At 41.5% G+C, this 16037-nt stretch overlaps 2 protein-coding genes, 1 long non-coding RNA gene and 1 other non-coding gene across 4 annotated transcripts; 2 read left to right on the forward strand and 2 right to left on the reverse strand.

Annotated features, from left to right (window-relative positions):
* Positions 1-3759: 3759 nt before the first annotated feature.
* Positions 3760-3831, reverse strand: trnae-uuc (transfer RNA glutamic acid (anticodon UUC)). Its single transcript has one exon. It is a non-coding gene; the product is annotated as a tRNA-Glu (tRNA).
* A 206-nt stretch (positions 3832-4037) lies between these two features.
* On the forward strand, positions 4038-10064 carry LOC115204605 (arachidonate 5-lipoxygenase-activating protein). The gene is made up of 5 exons (XM_029770274.1): positions 4038-4215; positions 5052-5130; positions 9351-9421; positions 9514-9595; positions 9696-10064. Exons 1-5 carry the CDS (start codon positions 4146-4148, stop codon positions 9856-9858), a joined length of 465 nt encoding a protein of 154 aa, XP_029626134.1. The 5' UTR covers positions 4038-4145; the 3' UTR covers positions 9859-10064.
* LOC115204606 (uncharacterized) lies at positions 7011-7808 on the forward strand. The gene is made up of 2 exons (XR_003880405.1): positions 7011-7543; positions 7592-7808. It is a non-coding gene; the product is annotated as an uncharacterized LOC115204606 (long non-coding RNA).
* Positions 10065-12162: 2098 nt separating the features above from the next.
* On the reverse strand, positions 12163-15460 carry LOC115204610 (mesenteric estrogen-dependent adipogenesis protein-like). Its single transcript, XM_029770278.1, has 5 exons — positions 15160-15460; positions 14911-15047; positions 14220-14335; positions 13920-14090; positions 12163-13163 (listed from the first exon to the last, which is right to left on the reverse strand). Exons 1-5 carry the CDS (start codon positions 15324-15326, stop codon positions 13143-13145), a joined length of 612 nt encoding a protein of 203 aa, XP_029626138.1. The 5' UTR covers positions 15327-15460; the 3' UTR covers positions 12163-13142.
* Between the last annotated feature and the right edge of the window lie 577 nt (positions 15461-16037).

Here is a 16037-nt window from a genome sequence, read left to right on the forward strand (position 1 = left end):
GAAGCGGAATCAAACGGCCATTTTAAAGGGAGAGTTCACCTAAATTACAAAGTGACATATTGGTTTTCTTACCCTGGAAGCAGTCTATGGACAATGTATGATAGCAATCCATGCTTTGGTTTAGTTTCCCTGGCACTGTTTCCACATGCTAACGTTTTATCATTTGTGGTACAAATCCCATTCAAGTCATGGGACCGATTTATTATTTTCTACGCATCCTGTTCAAATCATATTTAAGTGACTTTGTTAAGATTCACAATCAATTTTAGCTTATTTTGAATGGTTAGGACAGGATGCATGAAAAATGCTAATATCGGTCTCATGAATGGGATTTCTTATACAAATGCTAAAATGTTAGCATATGGAAACAATGCCAGTGAAACTTAACCAAAGCATGGATTGCTGTCATCCATAGATTGCTTACAGGGTAAGGAAACCAATGCGCCATTTTGTAATTTGGGTGAACTATTCCTGTAACTCTGGTAAGCACTTGGATATCGCTCATGTATTTTTTGGGGTTTACCAAGAATGTTGAAGTTGAACATGGAGTAATGTTAATACTCACTGAGGCTTTGTCCTAAATGGCACCCTATTCCCTACATAGTGCCCTACTTTTGACTAGGGTCTATAGGGATCTGGTCAAAAGTAATGTACTTTTTAATGGTAATAGGGTGCCATTTGTGATGGAAACATAGTGCTTACAGGTTCTGAGGCTTTAAGGGAGATTGAAAATGGAGGTTGTTTCAGAGTATTCTGGGAAGTTAATAGACCCAATTATTTGATCCTGCTCTGTGGAGGAGGGAAAAACTCCTGAAAATGACATGCTGTTTTTGTTTGCCTTTTTTTATTTTCGTTTGTCTGAATTACTTGGAAACTAGGATAAAAAGCCTGACGTCTAGGATAAAAATATGTTTGTGTTTTAAAGGGTGGTTCGAACTCTTATCTTTTGAATGTATTTTTTGTAATAAAAAGTGTGACAGAGTTCTAAAATGTTGTACTGAATCAGATACTGTATGTAATTCTAATAAAATCTTATTTACATGGATACACATGTTTTGGTGGGTATATAAGTAAGCCTTGTCTGAGCCAGAATCTAATAATTGTTTTTGTGTTAGCGTGAGTCCGCGTGATGTACCTCTTGGACAGAACGCTTGTCGGTCTTACCCCCCCCCCAAATAATCCCCTTATTTATTTGTGTATGGTGTAGGCAGTGGAAAACACTGTGACTCCTTGTAGCAAATCAATCATGAGGCAAAATGCTCCATATTGACAATTTTTAGAATCTAGAAGAAATAGTTTTTGAGGATAGTTGTGAGAATGAACTAGACTGGTCCCAGATATGTATGTGCTATCATGCTAACTCCTGTGGCATGATGGCACAACAGACAGGTAGTGATACCCAGGCTGAGAATCATCAGCGACCTGCAGGGAAAGTATACATCATTTACTAAACTAAAATGAAGGGAACGATTTGAAAATGTGGTGATGTAGCTTTGTAGTTGTGGTCTCATTACAGGGTGATAAATTGTACTGAATATACATCGTTTGGTAAGTAGTTCCACCAACACCTATTTACTTGTAATACAATTTCACTAGTAGTGACGATACAAATAGCATACTTTACTTCGCCATAGCAGGCTCTTCGATAGTGCTAAAGCGCCCCCTAGTGGAGAATGTTTGAAAGAGCATGTCCATTTACCCAACCTCGGTTTTTCAATATTCTACCAAAGATGGTAGATGAATAAGAATTTATCCTGACTTTTTTTTTTCTCTCAAGGTTCCTGTATGTGTAAGTTGGCGTTACCTCTTTTGCGTGAGCATGCTTTTCCCCGTGAGCTCACTGTTCCTCCATTATATCTGGCATACTCATGCAAAAGAGGAATTCAGCTTAAGCCCCACCCTCTTCAACATATATAGATATATATATATATAATATATATCTATCAACGAATTGTCGAAGGCACTAGAATAGTCTGCAGCATCCGGCCTCACCCTACTACAATCTGAAGTCAAATGTCTACTGTTTGCTGATGATCTGGTGCTTCTGTTACCAACCAAGGAGGGCCTACAGCAGCACCTAGATCTTCTGCACAGATTCTGTCAGACCTGGGCCCTGACAGTACATCTCAGTAAGACAAAAATAATGGTGTTCCAAAAAATGTCCAGTCGCCAGGACCACAAATACAAATTACATCTAGACACCGTTGCCCTGGAGCTCACAAAAATATATACATACCAACCAAGAATTCACAAAATGGGATAAACACCAAATTGAGATTCTGCATGCAGAATTCTGCAAAAATATCCTCCGTGTACAACGTAAAACAACAAATAATGCATGCAGAGCAGAATTAGGCCGATGTCCGCTAATGATCAAAATCCAGAAAAGAGCCGTTAAATTCTACAACCACCTAAAAGGAAGGGATTCCCAAAACTTCCACAACAAAGCCATCACCTACAGAGAGATGAACCTGGAAAATAGTCCCCTAAGCAAGCTGGTCCTGAGGCTCTGTTCACAAACACAAACAGACCCCACAGAGCCCCAGGACAGCAACACAATTAGACAACCAAATCATGAGAAAACAAAAAGATAATTACTTGACACATTGAAAAGAATTTACAAAAAAAACAGAGCAAACTGGAATGTTATTTGGCCCTGAACAGAGAGTACACAGTGGCAGAATACCTGACCACTGTAACTGACCCAAACTTAAGGAAAGCTTTGACTATGTACAGACTTAGTGAGCATAGTCTTGTTATTGAGAAAGGCTGCCATAGGCAGACCTGGCTCTCAAGAGTGCACACTGCCCACAAAAATGAGGTGGAAACTGAGCTGCACTTCCTAACCTGCCAAATGTATGACCATTTTAGAGACATATTTCCTTCAGATTACACAGATCCACAAAGAATTCAAAACTAAACCCAATTTTGATAAACTCCCATATCTACTGTGTGAAATACCACAGTGTGCCATCACAGCAGCAAGATTGTTGCCACAAGAAAAGGGAAACCAGTGAAAACCAAACCCCATTGTAAATACAACCCATATTTATGTTTATATATTTTCCCTTTTGTACTTTACCTATTTGCACATCGTTACAACACTGTATAAAGACGTAATATGACATTTGAAATGTCTTTATTCTTTTGGAACTTCTGTGAGTGTAATGTTTACTGTAAATTTGTATTGTTTATTTCACTTTTGTTTATTATCTACCTCACTTGCTTTGGCAATGTTAACGTATGTTTCCCATACCAATAAAGCCCTTGAATTGAATTGATAGCTGGCTCTGGTCTACTTATTGTCCCCTCCCGCTCGCCCCATCCGCCCCGACCATAAAAAATGATCCAGTGACATATCTCGCCCTGGGGCACCTGCTCCGCCCGGCGAGGGAAATAAGTAGACCAGAGTAGCCCCGCCACGAAACAGTTACGGAGTGTTGTGTCTCGCTTTCTCTACCATCTCTGGTTCTACCTAGCTACAGTATGTCAATTATTATCAATGACGGTATTTTATCAGTTGGAGGAATCAATGTTTTGTTAAATTTATTGACATAAATGACACATGTGTAACAGTCAGTACTAGCTAGGCTGATGTATTGGAAGTTCTCTTGACTATCTTATGGTTACTAACGCAGATTACTCCTCGCCAATTGGAACGTCATACAAGCATAAAAACATAATTGTAAAAATATGTAAGTAAATTGAATCACCTATAAAATGATTTATTGGTGAGAAGACTCGTAAGAAAAATACTCGTTCCCATACCGGGAGTCGAACCCGGGCCGCCTGGGTGAAAACCAGGAATCCTAACCGCTAGACCATATGGGACTATAATTTTGTTTGTCCTCAATGGGGTTTTGAATGTACTACGCAATGACAACAACAATGAAGTAACCATGACGGAAAGGTGAGGGAGCCCCGTTGCCAATACACACATCAGTAAGGAAATAATGTCTGAGAAATAGTTTGCATAAAACAAATAGAGGAAAAAACGGACAGTCTAACAGGAAGTGCAAGAGAGCGAGAGAGAGACTGTGTGCGTGAGAGACAGACACAGAGAGAGTTATAACTGTTGTCCCTCCTCTATCCTTATATTCAATAAGCCTGTTCTCTCTCCATCTTTCCCTCCGTTCTGAATAGTCATGTTGTCCGTAGTGGTGGAACACATCTTTCTCTTGGTCATCGTCACTCTCATTAGCGTCCTGCAGAATGGTAAGACAATTAATACACTTTATATACATTATTTTGGTTATTGTTATTATAACAAAAATTACGTTTGACTACATTTGTTATTTTATTTCAACAAGGATGTCCCATTCACATGAATAATATATGTATAGAAAGGAGGCCTGGCCAAAAAGACAACTGTGGCGAAGTTACTTTTATTGTCATTGTCAGCGAGAGAATAATGTAACTTTATGGGTCTTTTTCCCAGACACACATTAAACCTAATCCTGGTATAAAAATCACTTTCAATGGCGATGTTTTAGTCCAGGACTAGGCTTAATCTGCGTTTGGGAAACCTGCCCTATCTCATGTAGGAGACTATAAACGTAATATATTTTTTTATTTGAACCAGGAAGTCCCATTGAGATAAATAATATCTTTATAAATGGAGACCTGTGGAGGATTTACTCACATTGTAAAGTAGCTTACTATGTGGTTTATTACATTTTTACATTTTTTACATTTTAGTCATTTAGCAGACGCTCTTATCCAGAGCGATTTACTGTAGTGAATGCATGCGTTTAATTTCATAATTTAAAAAAAATTACAAATCTGTGCTGGCCCGCGTGGGAATCGAACCCACAACCCTGGCGTTGCAAACACCATGCTCTATATTAGTAGTGGTGTAGTGTTCTTTGTTTTTCATACTGTAAAATGTATTTATCATTGAACCTTTCGGTTGATGCTTTGAATTGAATACTATGCCTTACTTTTAAATGACTGTATATCACCTGATAGCCAAGTCTTTTTCTTCACTTCTCTGATCGACGATGAAATACATTTCTGAACTGTTGGTGTTTTATCTGTCGTGTTATTTCCAGCTTTCTTTGCAACAAAGGTAGAGAGGGAGGGTAAAGAGCACAACAACAAAACTGCTTTTGAGAGAGTGTCCTGCGCCAAGTAAGTAACTTTCACACATACACACACACACACATATTAAACCTAGTCCTGCAATAAAAATACTGCTTTTAAATGCTAGCAAAACTAACCGATTGCTGCCCGCACCCTCCCGCCCGACTAGCATCACTACTCTGGACGGTTCTGACCTAGAATATGTGGACACCTACAAATACCTAGGTGTCTGGTTAGACTGTAAACTCTCCTTCCAGACTCACATTAAGCATCTCCAATACAAAATTAAATCTAGAATCGGCTTCCTATTTCGCAACAAAGCCTAGTTCACTCATGCCGCCAAACATACCCTGGTAAAACTGACTATCCTACCGATCCTTGACTTCGGCGATGTCATTTACAAAATAGCCCCCAACACTCTACTCAGCAAACTGGATGTAGTCTATCACAGTGCCATCCGTTTTATCACCAAAGCCCCATATACTACCCACCACTGCGACCTGTATGCTCTCGTTGGCTGGCTCTCACTACATATCCGTCGCCAAACCCACTGGCTCCAGGTCATCTATAAGTCTTTGCTAGGTAAAGCCCCGCCTTATCTCAGCTCACTGGTCACCATAGCAACACCCACCCGTAGCACGCCTCCAGCATGTATATTGCACTGGTCACCCCCAAAGCCAACACTCCCTTTGGTCGCCTTTCCTTACAGTTCTCTGCTGCCAATGACTGGAACGAATTGCAAAAATCACTGAAGCTGGAGTCTTATATCTCCCTCTCTAACTTTAAGCATCAGCTGTCTGAGCAGCTTACCGATCACTGTACCTGTGCACAGCCAATCTGTAAATAGCACACCCAACTACCTCATACCCATATTATTACTTATCCTCTTGCTCTTTTGCACCCCAGTATCTCTACTTGCACATCATCATCTGCATATCTATCACTTCTGTATTAATTCTAAATTGTAATTATTTTCGCCTCTAGGGCCTATTTATTGTCTGTCTACCTCCCTATTCTTCTACATTTGCACACACTGTACATAGATTTTTCGATTTTTCTTTTCTTTTATGTTATTGACTGAACGTTTGTTTATGTGTAACTCTGTGTTGTTGTTTTTGTCGCACTGCTTTGCTTTATCTTGGCCAGGTCGCAGTTGTAAATGAGAACTTGTTCTCAACTGGCCTACCTGGTTAAATAAAGGTGAAATAAAACCATTTAAAAAAAATACACACACACACACAATGTACAATTATATTATTTCGCTGTGTATTCAGAATATAAACTAAGCCCATAACCCAAACAAGGATGTACCATTTTAACTATGTATCATTTACCCTGTTCTTTACTGCTTATCGCATTTCCATAAATGCTACTATCCCAGTGTATCAAGCCATAACCTAATAATAGCCATGCTGTAACCCACACAAGACTGTGTGTGTTTCTTTACACATAGGTTGTGTTGCCTGTGGTAGAAGAGTTTTGCATATCGCACGTCTCCTCTCTCTTCCATCTGGTCACCTTTTACATGTGATTTCCATCTCTCCTAACATTACAAACCATCACATGGAGTTTCCTCAAACTCCAACCAGACCAGGTTATAGCACCCTATTTTCTATTTATAGTGTGTAACAGTTGACCAGGGCCCATACAGTAGTGTAATATATAGGGAATAGGTTGTAGACTCTGCTTACTGTGTGGATCTGCCCTGGGGCTGTAGGTAGAGGTTAGACTCTGCTTACTGTGTGGATCTGCCCTGGGGCTGTAGGTAGAGGTTAGTCTCTGCTTACTGTGTGGATCTGCCCTGGGGATGTAGGTGGAAGTTAGACTCTGCTGTGTGGATCTGCCCTGGGGCTGTAGGTGGAGGTTAGACTCTGCTTACTGTGTGGATCTGCTCTGGGGCTGTAGGGGAGGTTAGACTCTGCTTACTGTGTGGATCTGCCCTGGGGCTGTAGGTGGAAGTTAGACTCTGCTTACTGTGTGGATCTGCCCTGGGGCTGTAGGGGAGGTTAGACTCTGCTTACTGTGTGGATCTGCCCTGGGGCTGTAGGGGAGGTTAGACTCTGCTGTGTGGATCTGCCCTGGGGCTGTAGGTGGAGGTTAGACTCTGCTGTGTGGATCTGCCCTGGGGCTGTAGGGGAGGTTAGACTCTGCTGTGTGGATCTGCCCTGGGGCTGTAGGTGGAGGTTAGTCTCTGCTTACTGTGTGGATCTGCCCTGGGGCTGTAGGTGGAGGTTAGACTCTGCTGTGTGGATCTGCCCTGGGGCTGTAGGTGGAGGTTAGTCTCTGCTTACTGTGCGGATCTGCCCTGGGGCTGTAGGTGGAGGTTAGACTCTGCTTACTGTGTGGATCTGCCCTGGGGCTGTAGGTGGAAGTTAGACTCTGCTTACTGTGTGGATCTGCCCTGGGGCTGTAGGTGGAGGTTAGACTCTGCTTACTGTGTGGATCTGCCCTGGGGCTGTAGGTGGAGGTTAGACTCTGCTTACTGTGTGGATCTGCCCTGGGGCTGTAGGGGAGGTTAGACTCTAATGGTTTCCTGTACAGATGTTAAACCTAGTCCTGGACTAAAAAGCATACTCAATGGAAACAGCCCAATTGTAAGTGTTTTGTATTCCAGGACTTGGCTTAATCTCAGACCAGGAAATCGGCCCACAGGGTGCACCTCAATAGTATGAAGTGGCTTCCTCTCCTTGTCTCCTTTCCTTCAAATATTCTGGTAAAAAAAAAAAGGAATAACGTAGATAAAGACACATGAAGGAACAGAGGAGCAGGACTGTTGTTTCATTGGAGGCCATCATTGTTGCGCTGATGTACTTCCTGTATTAAAAAAGGAAGCAGTGGACCCACATCCTTTCTCTGCTCCTCACTTTATTGCATTGTCCAGAAAGAACCTGCCTGTAAGCATTTCATTGGACGATGTCTATCATGCATATCCCGTACATATGACTAATACAACTTCTCTGTAGAGAGGACTAAGTTAAGGTGGTTAGGTTGACATCACGTGTGAAGAAACACACACACACACACACACACAGTAAAACATTTTGCAAGAAAAACCAAAGTTCAGGAAGTTGCTGTGTGGCTGCGCTGTCACACAGGAACTATATTTTTGTATTTTCAGGAAGAGGCAGTGTTTTTATTGCAACACCCCTCCCTCCCTCCCTCCACTCCTCCTTCCTAGTGAGAGAGCAGGGCTGAGGATGTTGTCAACCCGTTTCATCATTGTTACTACAGAGTCTTTTACTGAGCACATAATATTTGCAATAGCTCTCTTGACTCAGGGCTCTATTCATTCTGAAGCGTTACAGATTCCGCTATAGAACTTCAATAGCCATGTCCGATTGAGCCGACATATGCAGCTTTTACCATGAACGCAGTCTCCGCTAAAGCGAGAATATTGCCATGTCAATCACTCTGTAATGCTGAGTTTCCGCAGGTATGGATTGAATTAGAACCCTAACACTTCATACGAGTCGAGTCTCAGTGTGTGTTTGTATTCACTGTAATTTCAGCATCAAACTGTCTAAGCCTAAGGGCTCTATTTCAATCAGATCGGCATTAGCCAACATCCACATAGCGGTGGAACTTCGTTAGAGCTGTCGAAGCCACAAGAGGCTCCCGTGTGTGACTCAGTTGGGTAGAGTGTGGTTCTTGCAACGCCAGGGATGTGGGTTCGATTCTCACAGGGGACCAGTAAGGAAAATGTATGCACTCACTACTGTAAGTTGCTCAGGATAAGAGCCTCTGCTAAAGGACTAAAATGTAAATTATACCTAAAGCGGTCATTGGCTATGCTGAGTCACATTAACATAAATCACATGCAGCTTCGTGAACTGTAATCTACACCTCCATTAAGATGCTAGAAATCATTATTTAATTGAATGATTTTTCAGTTGGAGCGTAATTATTTCTGTACAGCCTACACTTTCTCACTCTGAACTTCTAACACGAGTGGGGCAGGTGTGGATTATGTTTTATTGAACCTTTATTTAACTAGGCAACTCAGTTAAGAACAAATTCTTATTTACAATGACGGCCTACCCCGACCAAACCCAGTCAACGTTCGGCCAATTGTGCGCCGCCCTATGGTACTCCCAACCATGGCCGGATGTGATACAACCTGGATTTGAACCAGGGACTGTAGTGACACCTCCGACATCGCCAAAACATCTGTTATGCGTGTGTCTTCTAGCGCCGGTTAACCCTTGATCTGATTGAATCTAGGCCTAACTGGGGTTTTCATCATGTGTTTCTCTTGTCTGTCTCCACAGTCGTAACTGTATGGATTCCTACCCAACCTTCCTAGCAGTGATGTGGTGTGCTGGGCTGTGCCTCAACCAAGGTAAATCATCACACAGATACTGTACGTCACGTAACATTCCCCAGTCTCTCTTTTCATCTAGCTAACACCGTCTGTGATCTTGGTGTGTTCAGCTCCTGCTGCCTTCGCAGGGATCATCTACCTGGTGGCCAGGCAGAAGTACTTTGTCGGGTACATGGGTCAGACATCTCAAAGGTGAGAGTGTGTGTGTGTGTAAAGTATGTATTTGTAACTGATTGACTGCTGTTTTGTATGTGTGTGTGTGTGACTAATCAACTGTGTTTCTGTCTGACAGCACTCCAGGGTACCTGTTTGGGAAACGCGTCCTGGCCTTCCTCATCCTGATGTGCATTGTGGGTATCTTCAACTACCTGCTGGTGCGTTACTTCGGCAGCGACTATAAAGACACCATGGAAATGATCACCAACGCAGCCTCCGCTCTACTCCTCATTCCCTGAACTACGACAGTGACTATAAAGTCTATGTTTTGTGTCTGTGTTGAGGTATTACGGAAAGTGACTATAAAGTCTATGTTTTGTGTCTGTGTGTGCATGTGTGTATTTGCACAGTGCAAGGGTAGCAAGTGTGGTGATGTGATGAGTGATTCAATGTGGTGCAATTATCCGCTTCTGTGCACAATCATTTCATGTTTTATTTTCTTAAATTTTTTTATTTTTTATTTGAGTATGGGAAATAAAAACACAAAAGCTACATAGTATTGAATTCCATTGAAAATTTATAAAATATGTTGATATGCCACAGCAGCCACAGTAATCCATCTAAATGACATGTGAACAGTTTTTCTAAAGTCAGTCCAAGATGACCCTTCATCTAAAGAGCATACAACATCTAAACATCTACATTCAAATGTTCTAGAAATCATGTCGCCATGTTCTAGAAGTCATGTCGCCATGTTCTAGAAGTCATGTCGCCATGTTCTAGAAATCATGTCGCATGTTCTAGAAGTCATGTCGCATGTTCTAGAAGTCATGTCGCATGTTCTAGAAGTCATGTCGCCATGTTCTAGAAGTCATGTCGCCATGTTCTAGAAGTCATGTCGCCATGTTCTAGAAGTCATGTCGCCATGTTCTAGAAGTCATGTCGCCATGTTCTAGAAGTCATGTCGCCATGTTCTAGAAGTCATGTCGCCATGTTCTAGAAGTCATGTCGCCATGTTCTAGAAGTCATGTCGCCATGTTCTAGAAGTCATGTCGCCATGTTCTAGAAGTCATGTCACCATGTTCTAGAAGTCATGTCGCCATGTTCTAGAAGTCATGTCGCCATGTTCTAGAAGTCATGTCGCCATGTTCTAGAAGTCATTTCGCCATGTTCTAGAAGTCATGTCGCCATACACACTTTTACAATGTTTTCTAACAACGTACATAGCCTTCAGAAAGTATTCATACCTCTCAACTTATTCCACATTTTGTGTTACAGCCTAAATTCAAAATGGATTAGATTTTTTTTCTCCTCTCACCCTTCTACACACAATACCCCATAATGATGAAGTGAAAACCTGTTTTTACAAATGTTTGCAAATTTATTGAAAATTAAATACAGAAATACTCCCGAGTCAAGACTTTGTAGAAGCACCTTTGGCAGGGATTACAACTGTGAGTCTTTCTGGGTAAGCCTCTAAGCGCTTTCTACACCTGGATTGTGCAACATTTGCCCAATATTCTTTTCAAAATTCTACAAGCTTGAACAAAAAATGGTTGTTTGTCATTGCTAGACAGACATTTTCAGGTCTTGCCATAGATTTTCAAGCAGATGTAAGTCAAAACTGTAACTCGGCCACCCAGGAACATTCATTGTCTTCTTGGTAAGCAACTCCAGTGTAGATTTGACCTTGTGTTTAAGGTTGTCCTGCTGAAAGCTGAATTAATCTGTCTTGTGGAAAGCAGACTGAACCAGGTTTTCCTCTAGGATTTTGCCTGTGCTTAGCTCCATGCCATTTCTTTTTTATCCTGAAAAACTCCCAATTCCATAACGATTACAAGCATACCTATAACATGATGCAGCCACCACTATGCTTGAAAATATGGAGTGGTACTCTGTACTATGTTGCATTGGATTTGCCCAAAACATAACACGTTGTATTCAGGACAAAACATGAATTGCTTTGCCACATATTTTGCAGTATTACTATTAGTGCCTTTTTGTAAACAGGATGCATGTTTTGGAATATTTTTATTCTGTAAAGGCTTCCTTATTTTCACTCTGTCAATTAGGTTAGTATTGTAGAGTAACTACAATGTTGTTAATCCATCCTCAGTTCTCCCATCACAACCATTCATCTCTAACTGTTTTAAAGTCACCATTCCTGAGCGGTTTCCTTCCGCTCGGGCAACTGAATTAGGAAGGACGCCTGTATCTTTGTGGTGACTAGGTGTATTGACACACCATCCAAAGTGTAATTAATAACGTCACCATGCTCAAAGGGAATATTCAATGTCTGCTTTTATTTTTACGCATCTACCACAGGAGGCTGCTGAGGGGAGGACGGCTCATAATAATGGTTGGAATGGTATCAAACACATGAAAACCATGTGTTTGATGTGTTCAATACCATTCCATAAATTCCGTTCCAGCCATTACTAAGAGTCCGTCCTCCCAATTATGGTACCACCAGCCGCCAATCGGTGCCCTTCTTTGCGAGGCATTGGAAAACCTCCCTGGTCTTTGTGGTTGAATCTGTTTGAGGGACCTTACAGATAATTGTATGTGTAGGGTACAGAGATGAGGTAGTCATTCAAAAATCATGTTAAACACTATTATTGCTCACAGAGTGAGTCCATGTAAACGTATTATGTGACTTGTATACTTCTGAACTTAGTTAGGCTTGTCATAAGAGGTTGAATACTTAAGACTCATTTTTTATTAAAATTGAACTAAAAACATCATTCCACTTTGTCATTATGGGGTATTGTGTGTAGGTCAGTAACAAAAACTAAAACTCAATTTAATTCATTGTAAATTCAAGCTGTAACACAACAAAATGTAGAAAAAGTCAAGGGGAGTGAATACTTTCTGAAGGCACTGTATATATGAACATGATAAAACAACTTATTGTAAAGTCTTTTGAGCTATTCTTTCAATAGTTTCGTGCCGACTGGCTTACTCCATCTTCCCATTAACATAACAGTGTAGCAGAGGGTTAAATTCTCAAACCAAAGCAGCAGCATTGAACTGACCATCCATGTCCTACACTCAACGAGATGATCCAGTCTACTGATAAACAGCTCCTCCAAGTGGTGGAATCCTGCATAGCAGGTAGCAGGTATCCCAGCTTCTCACTTCAACTGACAGGTGTCGCTGTCCACTGAAATATGGGCCTTGGAAGAGGCGAAGAGAGGATTTACTCCATAATATGTCCGTGTGAGATATGACCTTTTTTGTATGGAGGTCTATGAGAGAGTGTTGAATTACATAGGCTAACTTGATTTGAATAGAAGTTTTGTAATTTTTAGACTGTTTCAAATGTACTGATATAAGTGGATGCAGGTGGCATTCCGGCAGCTTTGCGAAATATGACTTGGTTGTGCCTGTTGTTCACACGCATATCTGCCCTCTCATTGGCTAGTATGGTCCCACCTGACTTCACTTGCCTTCAAGCATTGAGGACATGCATTTCCATTGTTAGAGCGGTCACTCGGCTACCTTGTCAATATAATAGATCATCTTTGGCCTATGTCCAGTCTTCTTGCCCATCAAATAGTTATTATTGATTCTTGCTAAGGTCTCATCTTCCATGGTTGGAGATCTACAGGGAAGAAATCACAAAGTAAATAAACGTGTTGGTTTCCTTCCTCTCATAGTGGGCACCCTAGCAATGACCCAATCATCTCCTTCCTCACAGAGTGGACACCCTAGCAATGACCCAATCATCTCCTTCCTCTCATAGTGGGCACCCTAGCAATGGCCCAATCATCTCCTTCCTCTCAAGTGGGCACCCTAGCAATGGCCCAATCATCTCCTTCCTCTCATAGTGGACACCATAGCGATGGCCCAATCATCTCCTTCCTCTCAAGTGGGCACCCTAGCAATTGCCCAATCATCTCCTTCCTCTCATAGTGGGCACCCTAGCAATGACCCAATCATCTCCTTCCTCACAGAGTGGACACCCTAGCTATGGCCCAATCATCTCCTTCCTCTCATAGTGGGCACCCTAGCAATGACCCAATCATCTCCTTCCTCCCAGAGTGGATCTATTCCCTTTCCTTCACTGATTTGAAAGGAAATTACTGGTGTAAGAAATTTGGCGGAGCAACGGGCTGGTGGGAATCTCCACCATATTTCAATGCTTTTAGATTTGTGGGAAGTAGTGAATGAGTTCACACTTCAGGAGGACAGGGATATTATAGTGACCCACCCTTTGATGGCCACAAGTAAGATTCAGAGAAACACAGACTATTCAGCAGTAAACTGTCCGCAGTAGAGAATATACATCAATAAGCTAAGAGGAAAGTTCCAGATACATTAATAAATAAATAGGCCTTATTCAATCACTGTATTTGACCTTAAAATGGCGTTTGCTGAAGCCGAGCCAGTGTGGGAAGTCGAAGAGGGCATCAGAGTAATATTTCAGGGTGAAGCAGGTATCCTTCCACACGGGCGTGACCTTCTCTCTGTTGCCTAGGAGACAGAAACTCTCCCCTGCCCAGCCACGCAATGCATCACACAGGTCAATCTGAAAACAAAAAAGCAGAGGGAAAAATGTAGTTTTTTTGAGAGGTGGCTGCGTAAAGAAAATAAGCTTGTTTTCTAAGAATCACTCTTATTAAATGTTATCTTTCTAACAGAAAAATGACAAACTCACGTTGACCCTGTAGCTCTCCCCAGCCACAGAGGAGATAGTCCTGTCCAGGCCTCTCTCAATCTCCCACTTGATCAGAGGGTTACGGCCATCAATGGACACCACATACTGCTGGAGCACTGGGGAGGGAGGGAGAAAAGGAGAGAGAGAGTCAGAGAGAGAGAGAGAGCGTCAGAAAGAGTCAGTCAGTCCTGTGAAGGCCACTGTGTTAGTTAGTAATAAGCCATGAGTCTCTGTAGTTAAGCTGTGAGTCATACTTAAAGGTCACTCTGCACCGCCTGCAACCGGTCAAAAACCACAGTTACATCCCAAATAGCACCATATTCCCTATATAGTGCAATATATTGACCAAAGCCCTGGCCAACAGTAGTGTACTATATAGGGAATAAGGTACAATTTGGGAAGCAGGGAGTGATTCATTATAACCTCCATATGGAAGGGCCAGCCCAGGTTAAAAATACATAAATAACATGCTGTTTCACTGCATGGTTAAGAATGATGTGCTGCTGATATCCACCAATACATACATACTGTATCAGGCTAACATTTACTCCTGTACATATGAAATCTGCTATTTGATGCAGTAAAGAGTAACGTTATGAAAAGTCATTTAGGGAAACCATGGACTACAGTGCAGAACACGCCTTGTCTGCTGCAGCAGGTCCATTATAGATAGAACAGCGAAAAGTTTTACCTTTTATGTTTTTGGGAGCTTTCCCATCTGTCGATGAAGGTTTACTTTCACATGCAGACACCAGTATATATATCTTTTTTGAGGTTAGGCTCTTCCTGAAGCGAGTGTAATCTCCCAAATTGCGCACTGTGATTTTCCTGAAAGAAAATACATTTTCGATTGCTAGTTAATTAAGAAGTTGATGCTGAATTAATTCTATTTTCAAGGCTGACTAATGTATCAAACTTTTTAAATGAACATATTCCTTACTTTCCCTGCGAGTGCTGGAAGACTACTTTTCCTCCTCTGGATAACTCGAAGTCATCGATGAACACGCAGCAGTTTTCAGGATCGCTTTTCACGAATCGGTAGCCAGCTTCTACCGTGAAACCGGGCGGAGGGTTCCGCAAGAATTCCTCAACTTCTATAACTTCCATCGTACAGCGAGAGACGTCTGTGATCTTCTTGTCTTTGGAGATATGTGGAGTTTTCTGTCTTGAGCAATGTGTTTTTCTGCTGCTCCAGATGACGTGATGAGGAAATAAACTTATTGTAACCCCAGATAAACAAGTGACGGGAATTCCGGCTCTTTTGGCTCCCAAACAGCTCTTTAAAAAAAATTATGTTTTGTATTTTTTCAAGTCAAACAGTTTGCGATAGTTTTGACTATGATTGGTGTTAAAATAATTCTAATTAAATTATTAAATGAAATCATACTCTACCTTAACTACAATGTATTTAATAATGCATTGGTTTGTTATGAAAAAGAATGCTGTTAAACATTTGCATTTAAAGTATAACTTTTTAATGTATATAAACAAAGTGCATATAAATCTGACCATTCAAAACGAATACAATGTGAACAACATAATAATAGAATATTGCACCATATCAAAGAAAAATAAATAACAATGTGCAAAACTGCAGCATCCCACTTAAAACATTAAACTTGTCCCTCTTTTCTCTCTCTTCTTTATTGCCATGCTATAACCAGCAGCACACAGAAATGCTGACCATATTTTGCTTTTATGAGAGATTTGCAGGGAACGGATGTGGCCACTATGCAGTCTCCCTGTCATGACTTTAGTAAGCCGGGGGCAGACAGAGGCCTTGTGCTTCCACCAGCTCAGAGGATCTGCAGATCTTTG

The sequence above is a fragment of the Salmo trutta genome, chromosome 12 (assembly GCF_901001165.1).
Source record: "Salmo trutta chromosome 12, fSalTru1.1, whole genome shotgun sequence".
Lineage (NCBI taxonomy): Eukaryota > Metazoa > Chordata > Actinopteri > Salmoniformes > Salmonidae > Salmo > Salmo trutta.